The 13,840-nt window shown below is 34.6% G+C and overlaps 1 protein-coding gene across 6 annotated transcripts in view; it reads right to left on the bottom strand.

Moving 5' to 3' along the window:
• Nucleotides 1-13,840, bottom strand: part of CHUK (component of inhibitor of nuclear factor kappa B kinase complex) — a 43,364-nt gene that overhangs the window by 19,410 nt on the left and 10,114 nt on the right. For all 6 annotated transcript variants that reach the window (XR_008707157.1, XR_008707155.1, XR_008707158.1 and 3 more), the window contains exons 4-13: nt 13,118-13,187; nt 12,227-12,315; nt 10,465-10,554; nt 10,200-10,324; nt 9,927-10,034; nt 9,172-9,307; nt 5,574-5,768; nt 4,522-4,624; nt 1,868-1,991; nt 1,312-1,463 (exon numbers count right to left, since the gene is read on the bottom strand). Coding sequence is in view for 2 of the 6 variants with exons in the window: in XM_055560589.1 (XP_055416564.1) it covers nt 1,312-1,463; nt 1,868-1,991; nt 4,522-4,624; nt 5,574-5,768; nt 9,172-9,307; nt 9,927-10,034; nt 10,200-10,324; nt 10,465-10,554; nt 12,227-12,315; nt 13,118-13,187 (1,192 nt within the window). In the remaining 4 variants the exon portion in view is untranslated. The remainder of the gene's footprint in view (nt 1-1,311; nt 1,464-1,867; nt 1,992-4,521; nt 4,625-5,573; nt 5,769-9,171; nt 9,308-9,926; nt 10,035-10,199; nt 10,325-10,464; nt 10,555-12,226; nt 12,316-13,117; nt 13,188-13,840) is intronic.

The following is a 13,840-nucleotide window of genomic DNA, read 5'->3' on the forward strand; positions in this document are numbered from 1 at the left end:
GCAGAGACTAAAGTGCCACAGCTGCAAGCCAAGGAATGCCAAAGACTGCCGGCAAGTACCAGAAGAATCTAAGGAAGGATTCTTCTCCATAGGTTCCAGAGAGAGCATGGCCCTGACAACACATCGATTTTGGACTTTAAGCCTCTGAAGCTGTGAGGTAATAAATTTCTATTGTTTTAAGCCACCCAGTTCATAGCAATTTGTTATGGCAACCCTGGGAAACTAATACAGATGACTTTCTCTTAAAAAAAAAAAAATTGTTTTTTAAGTAATACATGAACGTGATAATTAAAAAAAATCAAACACTATATAGGGATAGAAGAAGTCTCCTACCCTCCACTCTCCACCTTTTGCGATCCCAATGTTAATCATTTCTTACAGACACATATCCTTTTCTCCCATAAATAGAATCATCTAGATATACTTTTCCTTCCTTGCTTTTTTCTCCAATTTAAAACACTGCTGCCTTAAAGATCAAGTGATCTTTTAATATCAGCACACATAGGTCTACCTCACTCTTTTTAAACAGTAGTCTAAGATATACAATTTAACAAGATAAGTCAAAGATAATCTGATGAAATAACTATGTTTTGCCATTCATCAGAATGCCTATAATACACAAACAGAAATAAAACATCAATCATGGAACCAGCTTTGGTTAGAAAACTTATTTACCCAGCTGGATACTGTTGATCATTTAATTCTGAAACACACACACCTTGCTCAAGATAAGTATACAAACAGAAATGCTGAAGGCAACTCTTTTGGTTTATTATTTGAATTTTAGCTCTGCTTTCTACATTTCCTTAGTACATCTGAAGGGAGATAAGCTTAGAATTAAATACCAAAAAATTGGAGGCTATGTACAATAAAAAACAGCGGGACTCCGCAGTAGGTTGTTTAGAAATTAAAAAAAAAAAAACCTCGAATTGCGTGTATTATTATTTATAGAAGGATAAGTAATTTAAGACATCCCAGGCTAATAAGTCACCCTAATATAGACTTTGTATCTACTTTTTAAATGAGGTTTGACAATCAAATTCTTAAATCATTTTGCATTTTTCTAAAGGTGAACAATTTTAGTCCAACTGTGGGGGTAAGGGGTGGGTAGAGTAAAGCTGTTCAACTAAAGATTATAAAAATATATATATATATATTCAAACCAAATACAGTTTACAATGATATGAGATGTCCTATCTTTTGTTCTAATATGAATGCAAGTGAAACAACTGGCTAACAGGTAAGAAGGTAACACAGCAGATGGCTTCAAGAGACAAGACACTTGTTGCAAATACATTATCCAACACTTACATATCCCATAAGTCATCTGCTCACTATATCTTTCCAAGTCAAGCTGAATGCTTTTGTGAAAAAACTCCAATTTAGCTTTCAGTTGCTGAGATGCTGAGATCAAAGTGTTTTTCATTTTTGTCAAGTTAGTATTATATCTTAGAAGACTTAACCTAAACCACAGCAAGAAAAAAACAAGATATAAGCATTTTAGAGACACTGGACAAAAGTTTAAAAACTCAAACTGCCATAAGCCCAAAGCCTATGTTTCTATTATCAATCTATGTGAAAGAGCTGATCTCTAAAATCTGATCTCTAAAGAATTTCTGCTTGTGATACTCTATGATAAAACAATCTTCTTATACTAGGGCCATTCAGGAACTACTGTCAGTCTACTGCAACTGGATGGTTTCAGACTGTTAGTAAGAAATCTACACGCCTGATCAGAATATTACATCACAAATTGGCCCAGTAATGTATTTTTGCATGGGATACTGACTAGTGAAAAGTAGCAAAATTTAATTCTTGAGCATGAATGCACATGACACTGTGCCTATAAACAAGAGAATTCACTTACATGGCTGCTCTCTGCCCCTGAAAGAGCCTGCTGTAGTCTTCTTTCAGCCCAGACACATAGTGTACTGCTTCAGCCCACACTTTACGCAGCTGGATAATTGGAAGCTGTATTTTGCTGTCCTGTACTATGTGTAAGAAGATGGGGGAAAGGAGAGGGGAATTACTTTTTAAGATTCTAGTGTTCATTTATTATTCTTTGTGATTTTCTGTCCATACAAATATCATTCCTATAGATGCTAGAAAGAACCACTTGTTATAGTTCCATTCAGTCAGTGTAACTTTATTGAACACCTGCACACGTACTTGAGCCCTGTTCCAGATACAAGGGGAAATAAAAATGAAGACATAATTACTACATAATCACAAAGCTTACAATTATTCCTGTATCTGTCTTTTTCTTCCTTGTTTCTCTCCAGTCTGGAATCCTTTTTTTTTTCCTCTCCAATAATCCAAATTCTTTATTCCTTTGAAGTTCTAAACTAAGTCCCAAGTACTCCACAGTCTGCTATAATCTTTTTTGCTTCTGAATAACAAACTTCATCTCTTGAACTACCAACCCAGCTTCAGAAAAACACACTGGGTAAATATGTCTTTAAAAAAGATATGCCTTTCTCAATGTAAGACTTATGAAATTATCTATTTATGATAATCTCTTGTCTTTTCTTTGGTAAAGGGGATGTTTCTTTCTAAAACCATGGCAGGTAGATATTAAGTTTAATGAAATTTCATTTTAACATTATAAAATTCTCCAAGATTGAAGAGAGATTCATCTTTTACTTTAAGGTGGTGATTATATTCCGTTATTCTTTTCCAATGAAAATCTTCAGAGAAAGGGCGCTACACTAGGTTTCACATTGAGAAAACACATTATCTGAAACAGATGTCAAACAAATAAAGCTGTATATGTGGAAAAATCTTTGCCTCCCCTAATAATGATAAATAGCCTCAACTAACTTCTCTTTTATTTTTATATACCCACTTAATCCTGAGGCTTCCTCTGACAGACCTAACAAACAAAACAAAATAAAAACTCACACACTTAAAAAAAAATAGTCTGGGGGAAGAGAGTCTAGAACAAAATTATATACTTAAAAAAAAAAATTCTGAAAGTGCCCAGAAATGATACCCCATAGCAGGAAGCATACCAAGTATCCAAATTTTGATTTCTAATGCTGTTCTCTATTAAAGGAACCAGGGCTCCTTGGAGAAATGGCCAATTCTAGGACTATGGTAGAAAATTTAAAAGATGGGCCTGGAATACTACATGGTACCTGAAAATAAGGAAATGTTTAAAAAAACAAAAGCAAAAACAAAAACACCCTCACTGAGGGCTCAAGTAGAAGAGGCATAGGAAGTCAACTGAAAGAGCTTCTAAGGTAAGCTGCAACAATTTGAATAAAAAAATAAACTAGTATTGGATTATAATCTATAATATAAAATAAATATCCATGAATTCAAATTTATATCATAAATGATTAAATAAATTAATAAATGGGAGAGAAGAGATAATTCATGTAAGCAGGAGTATTTTCAATAAATTATATAGATATTTTACCCTAAAGGAGGAGGCATATGACTCCTACTCCTTAAGTGTGGATTCTTGCATAGTGCTTTCCTTCCACAGAGTATGGAAAGGAGGAGAGGGTGAGACTAAACTTTAAGAATGCTGACTACTTCAGCCATGTGAGCAAGGTAACACTAACAGTCATTAATTATGTTTACGGTATGTGCCCTTTATATAATGTTTCCAAAATGGTACTTGAATTCTTTGATCTTTCTCTCAAAAACCCATTATCCTAGCCTAGTCATAAGAAAAAAAATCAGGCAAATTGCAACAGAGGGGCATCCTACAACATATTTGATCTCAAGGTCATCAAAAATAAGGAAAATCTGAAAAACTGCAGGCAGGACAACTAAATGTAACGTGGTATTCTGGATGGGATTCTGGAACAGAAAAAGGACACCAGATAAAAATTAAAAGAAATCTGAATGAAGTATGAACTTTAGATAATAACAATATATTGGTTCATTAGTTGTAACAAAATACCGTAATAACGTAAGATGTTAACAACAGGGGAAACTATATGTGTAGGGGAATAACATAAGAACTCTGTCCTATCTGCTCAATTTTTCTATAAATCTAGAACTTTTTTTTTTAAACTAATGAAAAGGAAAGATTACATAATTTCAGCCCTTGTGACCAATTTTGTCCTTGATTTTATAATATGCTTGTTTTTAGTTTAGGGTAGATAGAAATTAACCACTTAACTTCTTTAGTAGAAAACATTAATTCTCTGAGGAAAAATGAAATCATTTGAACATTAAGTAGTATTCATAGGATAAAATGAAGTATTTGAACATGCCTAAGTAGTGAAGAAGAAATTAAAAAGTGGCTTAATTAATAGTGAAGATTCAGTTTTTCATGTTGGAGTCATATTCATAGGAAAGTCGTCTTCTGCCAAATGAGGGGTCTGGTGGTGATTTAAAATCTACCTCTTTACCTTCCAAACCATACAAACCCATCTTTTAGCACATATAGAATCCTGAAGTATGACACAGAACAGAAACACCAAAGAACCATTTCTACTAATCATGTTGTGTTAAAATTATATTACTTCAGGTTTAAAGCTTAGTCAGTAAATGAACTATACTTACCAATATAATTTACACAGTCAGATAAACTTCTGGAAGCAAATGGTCCTTCATATACAGTCTTACTTTTATCAAACAAATAAACCATATAGCTATCACAGCCCCTCTGAAAAAAAAAACCAACAATTAAGAAGAAAAGATTCTTGAAAATTCTAGGTTCTCTAAGTACCTAACCACCAAATTTCCTACTTTGAAATGCCAACAGTGAAGTCAAGTTCATTAGCATACATCTCACAGACTTAAGGTCTAAATTTTTATTTGAGAAATATAAGTAACAGCAGTATGGACTAAAGTGAAAACAGTCACCAGACCCAAAAAGTTACAACAACATACAATGGGAATACTTTTTCAGTAATCAAAAGGAATGAAGTAATGATAAATGCTATGGCATGAATGAAATCTCAAAAACATAACAGTAAGTGAAAGAAATGAGACACAAGAGATTATATGATTCCACTTGTATGAAATGTTCAGAAAAGGCAAATCTATATAAGGTAGTAAGTAAATTAGTGATTTTCTGGGGTGGGCAGAATGGATACTAGTAGTTAAAGAACATAAAGACATGGAAATGTTTTAAAACTGATTTACGATGATGGCTGTGCAATTAGGGTGGTTTGCTAAAAAAAAACAACTGAATTGTACATTTGAAATGGTTAAATTGTATGATATATAAAATATGCCTCAACAAAGTTAAAAAAGGAAAATATGAAATGAGTCATGACCAGAATCATTTATTACCATCCATCCATCCTCTGACAGGACCTATGAGACTGCTGGTCTAATTTCAAGGTTATAGGCTTCAGGACAAAAAGGGGGAAAAAAAGGATGGAAGTGGCACCAAAGAGAATGTCACATACAGTTTAAAATAACCAATGTTTCATTTCTATCTTTTCACCTTGCGAAGCAATAAGCATAATGAGTAGGATAAAACTAAAAGAATTATAAGATGTGAACCACTCCCCCAGTGATTCCAAATAGACATCAAAAATGCAGGGCATGCAATCCCTCTATGCAAAGAGATTTCTTATACTCTAGGTATATAAGAATTGTCTTACAACTCCATCCAGAACACACTGAGAGGCTGGTTTCCGAGGATCCAGAGAAATTCCCATCTCTGAAAGAAGCTCTTGAGAACCAGTATTTATTCCAGTTTCCCGCTCAATACGAGACTGTAGTGAATGAAGACTTTCATCAGGTGGTAACAGAAAAGAAATTATCTTTGCAGAAGTCATATTTAGGATATGTACTATCTGTTTAAATAAGAAAAAAGAGAAATAACTTTGATTATTTGTTACATAAATGATTAAGTGCTAGCTACTTAAGAGCATTATCTCTGCATTAAACAAGATTCAATCATTTTCCAAAGTGAAATCTTCTATAATTATGACATTCTGAAAACTAAAGAGTAGAATTTACTTTTCTACTGCAACAGATGTTAGTTCCTAGGAATTAAGTGTGAAAATTCTAGGGATGTATAAAATCAAGAAAGAAAAACTCCAATTTAAATAAGCAACACTTACTTTTGAGAAACGTATCACTGACCTAGAAGGAAATGTTTATGAACTGCCTAACAGATGCCAGCCACAAGCTAATTGCTTTCATATAACGTCTTGTTAATCAGCTCTTCTACTCTCCTCTTTGGCAAAACAGAAACCAGAGCTCTGAGAACTTCTTACTTAAAAGTCCCACTGAAAGTAGCCAGATACAGGCCAAGTAAGTGTGAGACTGAGTCAGGCAGGGCGCTACTGAGGTAACCAAGGATAGTTACAGAGTTAGATGTCAGTCTTCTTAACACAATCTAATTTCAAATCTTTGTCCTTCTACTGCCCTTAGATAAGCCATACAAAATTAATACCTATGTTTTCCCAATGCCTTACACTGACTAGTGGATGCAAATGATTAGAATTATCAATAATACAAATGTTTATCACAGAGGTAAAGAACTAACTTCCTTTTAGTATATAATAACTTCTAAATTTAAAAAAGGTGAGGGAAGAGAAGGGAATCTTTCAGATTGACATGGATTACACTACAAGCATACCAGCTGAGACCTGCCATTCCTTCCCAGCCTAGGTAGATTTCATCCTGTGACAGTGGCCACTAAGATCAACAGCAGAAACACAGTACGAAAATCCTAAAGTGTACATTTACTTTTACAGAGGGCATATTTCAAACTAGCATGGGGTTCTCACAGCATCCCACTACCAAAGCCAAGATAGAAGGGAGCAAAACAAAGGGAGAGGAAATACAACCTAAATGAATTCTTTTGTTCATCTGAATACCTGCTAAGTATCTACTATGGTACAAACTATTAAGTGTGTTGTGCTAGTAGTGGATATGCAAGCTGAGTAACTTAATGATCCTTGCCCTCTATAGGATAACAGTCAAATAAAAGATATTAAGACACAATAAAAGAACTAAAAGACAAGGCAAAATGCAATAGGTACTGTAATGATATAAAGTATTTTGCAGATTCCAAAGAAGATTCTTTGGTGGGAGGAAAGGTGTGCTTTATAAGGAGGTACTATTTGAGCTGAACTTTGAAAAGGAAGAATGACTAGAACAAGAAAAGCCTGAAAGAAGAAAAGTTCTAGGCAAAAACCAACAAAGTAGGCAGAGAACTAGAAAGGGATGAGCATAATCAAAAGTACCTAAAATGAATCTACAAACTTTTCTTAAGGAAAGGAAATAATTCAGTAACTGTTTTACTGATTTCTTCTTTCTTTTTCCCTCCAGAAATACAGGATGAGCTTACTTTTTAAATTTATTTTTACCTGGAAGATAATTGCTTTGCCATACTGTGTTGGTTTCTGCTGTTTAACAATGTGAATCAGCTGTAAGTACACATATATCCTGTCCCTCTTCAGTTTCCCTCCCTCCCCACCCCTCTAGGTCGTCACAGAGCATCAAGCTGAGCTCCCTGTGTTATACAGCACTTTCCCACTAGCTATGCTGATTTCTTCTTTAAAAATAAAACAGATGTCATTCCCTCCTTTAACAATAAATACCTTAGAAAAATGTCTTATAATAATAGCAACCTATTCTTCAGTTCATGCTTCTGTGCTCATGACATGCCTCTGCTTGCAAATCTTTCCCCCTACCCATTCCCCAGATTAACACTTCCTTATCCTTCGAAACTCAGTCTTATTATTATGCCTAGGAAGCAACACTGAACTACTATGACTAGTACCCTACACACACCTTATTCTGAAACCTCACGGCAATACTGATCCTTTAAAGAAGATGTTACTGTACCTAAACTACAAATAAATATAAATATATATATATATATTTTGCCTAGATTCACAGATATACAGTTCGGTGCTACAAACTGAACTAAAGTCTATAGAACACAAAACACATAAGGAGGACTCCTTACTCATGCTCTGTAAAACAAGCACATGCGCACAGACTCCTTACAAGTAGAAATGATGTTATGATTACCAAGAAAAGACTGAAAAATATGAGGAAAAAAACAAAAATTTTTGAAACCAACAAAGAACTAAAAGGTGTCACCAAGTCCTGCTTGTCTAACATGCTGGGGGATGATTTATTCCTTGGCACAGTAGAAGAAAACCAAATCACAACACCAGCTGTCTTTTCAATGTGAGCCAAGAATGACATCAACATGGCCTCAAGTTCCTATTTAATGAAGTGTATCAAGATAAGAGTAAAACCTTACATTACTACTACTTTCTCATTTACATTTTAGAAACACAATCTACCTCAAGCAATCAACAAATACGAAAAGATCACAGATGAGTTGTTTCTACATATACAGCATAATAGAACCTCTCGTTCATATCAATGGATATTTACTGAGAATCTGGTATGTGTCCAGCTTTGTACAGAATGCCAGCATAGGAACACTGTGGTGGTAGGATATATGACTGTTAATAAAGTAAGAAAAACAATCTCAGCATTAAAGAAGACAATCTATATGGAGAGGCATGAATGGAAGATGAGAAAAAACTAGAGAATATAATAAAAATGGTTAAATGATGCACTGTGAGGTAGACACAGTTTGGAGAAAAGGAGAGTTGAATATGTGCCAGTACAGGTGAGGGGATATATAGCGATAGATATCAGTCTGGCAGAAGAACAACATCTGTCAACACAAAAATGGATAATGGGCTTGATGGCATAAGGTGCAATGACAAGCTGGTCCTAAGTGAAGTAAAGGGTTAAGAGAAATGAAACGAGCACTTGGATGAGGTAGACCTAAATGAAGAAAACCCCCACAAACCCAAGCAGGTCAGTTTAGACTTGATTTGGTAGGCAAGAAAAAACCGTTAGCTTCTTGGACTGGAGAATCAAAAAGCCTTTTCAAAAAATAAAATAGGCAGTTCATGCTGTACGGACTGTAGGATGGAAAGTAAGTATAGAGGCAAAAAGCCAGGTAGGAACCTTCCTCACCAAACCAAATCCAATATGATTAGACCTAAAGGAACGAGGTGAACTGGTACCAATATGAGAGAGGGGGAAAATCCAAAAGATACTTCAAAAGAGTGATCAATAAGACCACTTAGAAGTAAAACTGAGAAAGCTTACTAAAGAAATAGAAATGCACTATTAAAATATATTTATGTCCATTCTCCAATAGTTTGTTAACTTCAATGCAAGTCTTATGAAGTAGACCCCATTCAAACTAACCTTCAAATTCAGAATGTGATCCATTAATACAAAACATCTTGGCTGCTTCAAAGTAAGATCAACAGGTCCTCCTCTCTGCTGAGGATCCCAGTTTAGCATCAGCTGCAGCCAGTTTTCCATGGGTTCTACTATTAAACTAGAAAACATACAAAAATAGGATAAAAATCATTATACTCCAATTTTCTTTTAGTTTTGTAAAAAAAAAAAAGTGGTTGTATAGGTTGTCCATATCCTTTTTCGCTATTTGTATGATATTATATCTTACTTCCAAATAATTCATGAAATGACAGGTGACAAGCTTTTTTCCATTAAAAAAAATCCCAAACCCACATGTGCAAGTTAGTTACGGGCAACTCCAACGGGTGAATTCAGTCCCATTTCCTAAGGAACCCATTCATCACAGTATTCTAAGAGTGTTCTTAGCACCTAAGCCAATCAGTTGAATGGCAGTTCTTATTTCCACTATCAACACAAATTGTGTTGGTAATCCGTATGGCTGTCCATACGGATGCCACTAATCACAGGTGGCTATTTGCATTTATACTTAATTAAATTTAAATAAATTTGAAATTCAGTTCTTCAGTCTTACCACCCACCTTTCAATTGCTCAGACAGACTCATGTGGCCAGCATACATATAAAACATTTCCATCATTACAAAAAGTTCCAGTGGATAATGCTACTTGAAGCAGACAACAACTTTACTGACATCCCTGAAGAAAATGAGACAAACTTCCTCAACTAAAATATACATACCTACAAAGGCTATTTGGTTGAGGTAAATGGCTACTAAACCGAACTTCTCCTGTCATTTCTTCACATGCAAATATACACTTTGGATCCTTCTTCTTAATCTTCTCATGCCTATAAAAACAAAAGCTACTTCAGTTGACAACCTGAGACATTTTTGCCTTTTAATTTTATTCAGTTGTGTTAAAAAGTAATTATACCATTTAAAGAAAGGCAGCCAGAGGAGTACTGAAAATTTCACTCCCATTAAGCATACCAAAGTTCTGTCTCATTTCTTACCAGGTAAATGGCTGCAGATGATGCAAAAAAGGCCTATATCCAGCAATACACTCAAACACCATGGTCCCAAAGCTCCAATAATCAACAGTGGCTGTATAAGGCTTATTCTCAAAGAGCTCTGGGGCCTTAAAAAGAAAAAAAAAATGCTTTAAACATCAAAACTGTAAGAGAAAAGCTACTTGAGTTTTGAACTATTACATTCACAACCTTAAGAAATAAGAATAATCCTGTACACTTAAATTCAAAGAAACAATATGTGTCTTACCAGATACTGCAAAGTTCCCACAAAAGATGTACAAAGACTTCCTTGATCAACATCTTTGGCATATCCCAAATCAATTATTTTATGCATAATCTGCAAAACAGTAAGTATTAAATGACTAAAAAACTTGAAAAGGAAAGGGAACAAGGTCCTTATAATGCTCTGGAGAGGGAGGTGGTGAAGAACATGGCTCTGGAATAAGACAAACATGTTTCAAGCCTAAGCTCCACCACGTAGATAAATAGTTATGTGACCCTGATCAAGTTATTCCTCTCAGTTTCCTATATAATGATATTCCTAACAATCCCTACTTCACAGAATTGCTATTAGGATTCAATGATAATGAAAATAATTTAACAGTGTCTGACATATAGTAAAAAACAAAATCAGTTCAGTTTAGTTGCTCAGTCATGTCCAACACTTTGCGACCCCATGGACTATAGCACACCAGCCTTCCCTGTCCATCACCAACTCCTGTGCTTACTCAAACTAATGTCTGATAGACAGGTCAGGATGCCATCCAATCATCTCATCCTTTGTCATCCCCTTCTCCTCCTGCCTTCAATCTTTCCCAGCATCAGGGTCTTTTCCAATTAGTTAGTCCTTCACATCAGGTGGCCAAAGGATTGGAGGTACAGCATCAGTCCTTCCAATGAATATTCAGGACTGATTTCCTTTAGGATTGACTGGTTTGATATTCTTGCAGTCCAAAGGACTCTCAAGAGACTTCTCCAACACCACCATTCAAAAGGCATCAATTCTTCGATGCTCAGTTTTCTTTATAGTCCAACTCTCACATCCATACATGACTACTGGAAAAACCATATCTTTGACTAGACAGACTTTTATTGTCAAAGTAATATCTCTGCTTTTTAATATGCTGATATAGACTGGTATTAATTTTTTATTTTGGTATATTCAGAATAAGCTTGATCCGTTAAACTGGAAGGCACAGGCAGGGTGACTTCCAAACTTATAAGAAGCATCATACCATCTTAAGAGTGGATCAACATGAGCTAAACACCTATCTAACTTCAAGAACATCCTGAAGTCTCAGGATACATACACAAACAAAAAGTGAATAGTCGGTGCAAAGCATACACAAAAGGTTCCTAAGAGAAGAAGCACCAAGGTTTCATCACTTCCAACTGATCATTATCTTCACAACCTAAGGCCATACAATCCAATTCAAGGTTCACATTCTTGGCTTTATGTCTTTATTGGAATGGAATTTGGGCACTAAAAGCAAGAAAACTGCTCAAATTACTTTGATAAAAATAAATATTCCAAGAATTAATTCACAATTTCTAGTTCTTCTCAAGATGACTCTTTCAGGAATCTGAGAAATCAAGGTTTTGAATTTTAATTAAGAATAAACTTAGGGCTTTGGGGAGGAGATTGACTTTGTTTTGTTTTTCTTAAATATGAAAACATACTTTAAACATATTTTTTTTCTTAAAGAAGACCAAGGGTATGTTTTTTGGATGTACTTCATAACATACAAATTAACAAATTACTTACTGCCTACTAGCTCTGCTAGATACTGTGCTGGAAAAATGAAATGAACAAGACAGATGTAGCTCCTTCTCTAATGGAGCTATTATGTTAGCAGAGGAGACGGACAAACAAAAAACCACAGTTCAGTATAGTGAGGCCTGAGATAAAGAAGTACAGAATGCTATGGTGGGCACCAAACCGCAAAGACTAACTACATCATGGAGACTCTATTCAATTAGCACAGAACATTTCTTCAGGGTTTACCTACCTTTCCACCAACATCCTGAAGAACTATGTTTTCAGGTTTTAGATCACGATGTATAATTTTGTTTTCATGCAAATATCGGATCCCAGATCCTAAATAAAGTTTAAAATGTATTTTGAGGTAATAAAAAAACACTGAAATAAAAAAAATTCAACTCATTTTGTACAGATCTGGTCTGATGCTCAATTTTATATGGACCATCATAACTACATGATTAATGATTTTATAGACACTCAAATTTTCTCCACAAAAATACAGTAACATTAATCAGACAGCAGAATTACAATATGTTCCCATTTAACTTATGAAAATTAATATTAAAAAGAAATGGAACAAGCAATTGAAAAAAATCCCAGTATTATCATTGGACTTCTGACCTAACTCAACCTCTTCAACTAGACTTTGGCCTCCATAACCTAAGAAAAGAAACAAAATCAAAATATATAGAGAAACATAATCCGGCCTTCTGAGCTCTCTCCAAGGGCCTATGTCCTGGTTATTTTAGAAATTTTTCAAGAAGAGATTTCACCTTAAGAATACCTATGCCTATGAGAAGCAATGTCCCTGGTAAATAAATTTACTATGTTAATCAGGGAGGAAGGAATACATAAGATAATTTCACAACCTTTTTTTTTTTTTAGCAACTAGAATATCTATTAGTCAAATGGACACAGACAACACAAAAAATAAAAAACAAAATATCCTAGTTTTAAATTAGCATCAACAGTAATACTTGAATTTTTCTGATAATTTCTTAAAGATCAAAAATTTCTTATACTTAAAAACCTATGCTTTGTATAGTTTATCAACAATTCTAATTTCCAAGCAGTATACAGACTCATACAGACCAAATGGGCATTAAATTATGATGGAATTTGCATACTGATTACATACCTATATCACTCAGTAAAGAAAGTATCTGGCTTTCTTTAAGTCCACAGCAATTTTCTGGTTTGTTGAGTAGCTAAAGGAAAAAAAAAAATCTAAAAATGTATATTGCCAATATTGCTGGGCAGTAATACTGATACATTAACCATTATACTTTGAGAGAATAAGAAAATTAGTCATGATTAAGAAAACATAAGGGGGAAAAATGACCAAATCCACACAGAGGACATGTAAATTTCATGACAAAATTTATACAAGTAAAAATAATGGGAGAAGGTATTGAAATTTTACAAGGTTGAAAAATCTCACAGATAAATATATAAAAATAGTCATAGGATATTTAAAATAATAGCTATTTTAAATATATAAAAAGAGCTCCAAGGTGCTACAGCAGGAGCCATGGGTTTGATTACGATTACTGGATGGGGATGACCTCCTGGAGAAGGAAATGGCAACTTATTCCAGTATTCTTGCCTGGGAAATCCTATGGATGGCCCACGGGGTCACAAAAGAGTTGGACATGACTTAGCAACTGAACAACAACAACAACTGGTAGATTTAAAATGAGATGGGAAAGATTTGCAACAGAGAAACATCAACACTTTACACATTGACACTGTGATCTAAAACCATCAATACAGTCCCATCCTACAAACACCACTACCACCAACAAAAATATTCATGTTCTAAAGCAGGGGTCAGCAAACATTACCTGTAAAGGGCCAAGAG

Source organism: Bubalus kerabau, chromosome 22 (assembly GCF_029407905.1).
Source record: "Bubalus kerabau isolate K-KA32 ecotype Philippines breed swamp buffalo chromosome 22, PCC_UOA_SB_1v2, whole genome shotgun sequence".
Lineage (NCBI taxonomy): Eukaryota > Metazoa > Chordata > Mammalia > Artiodactyla > Bovidae > Bubalus > Bubalus kerabau.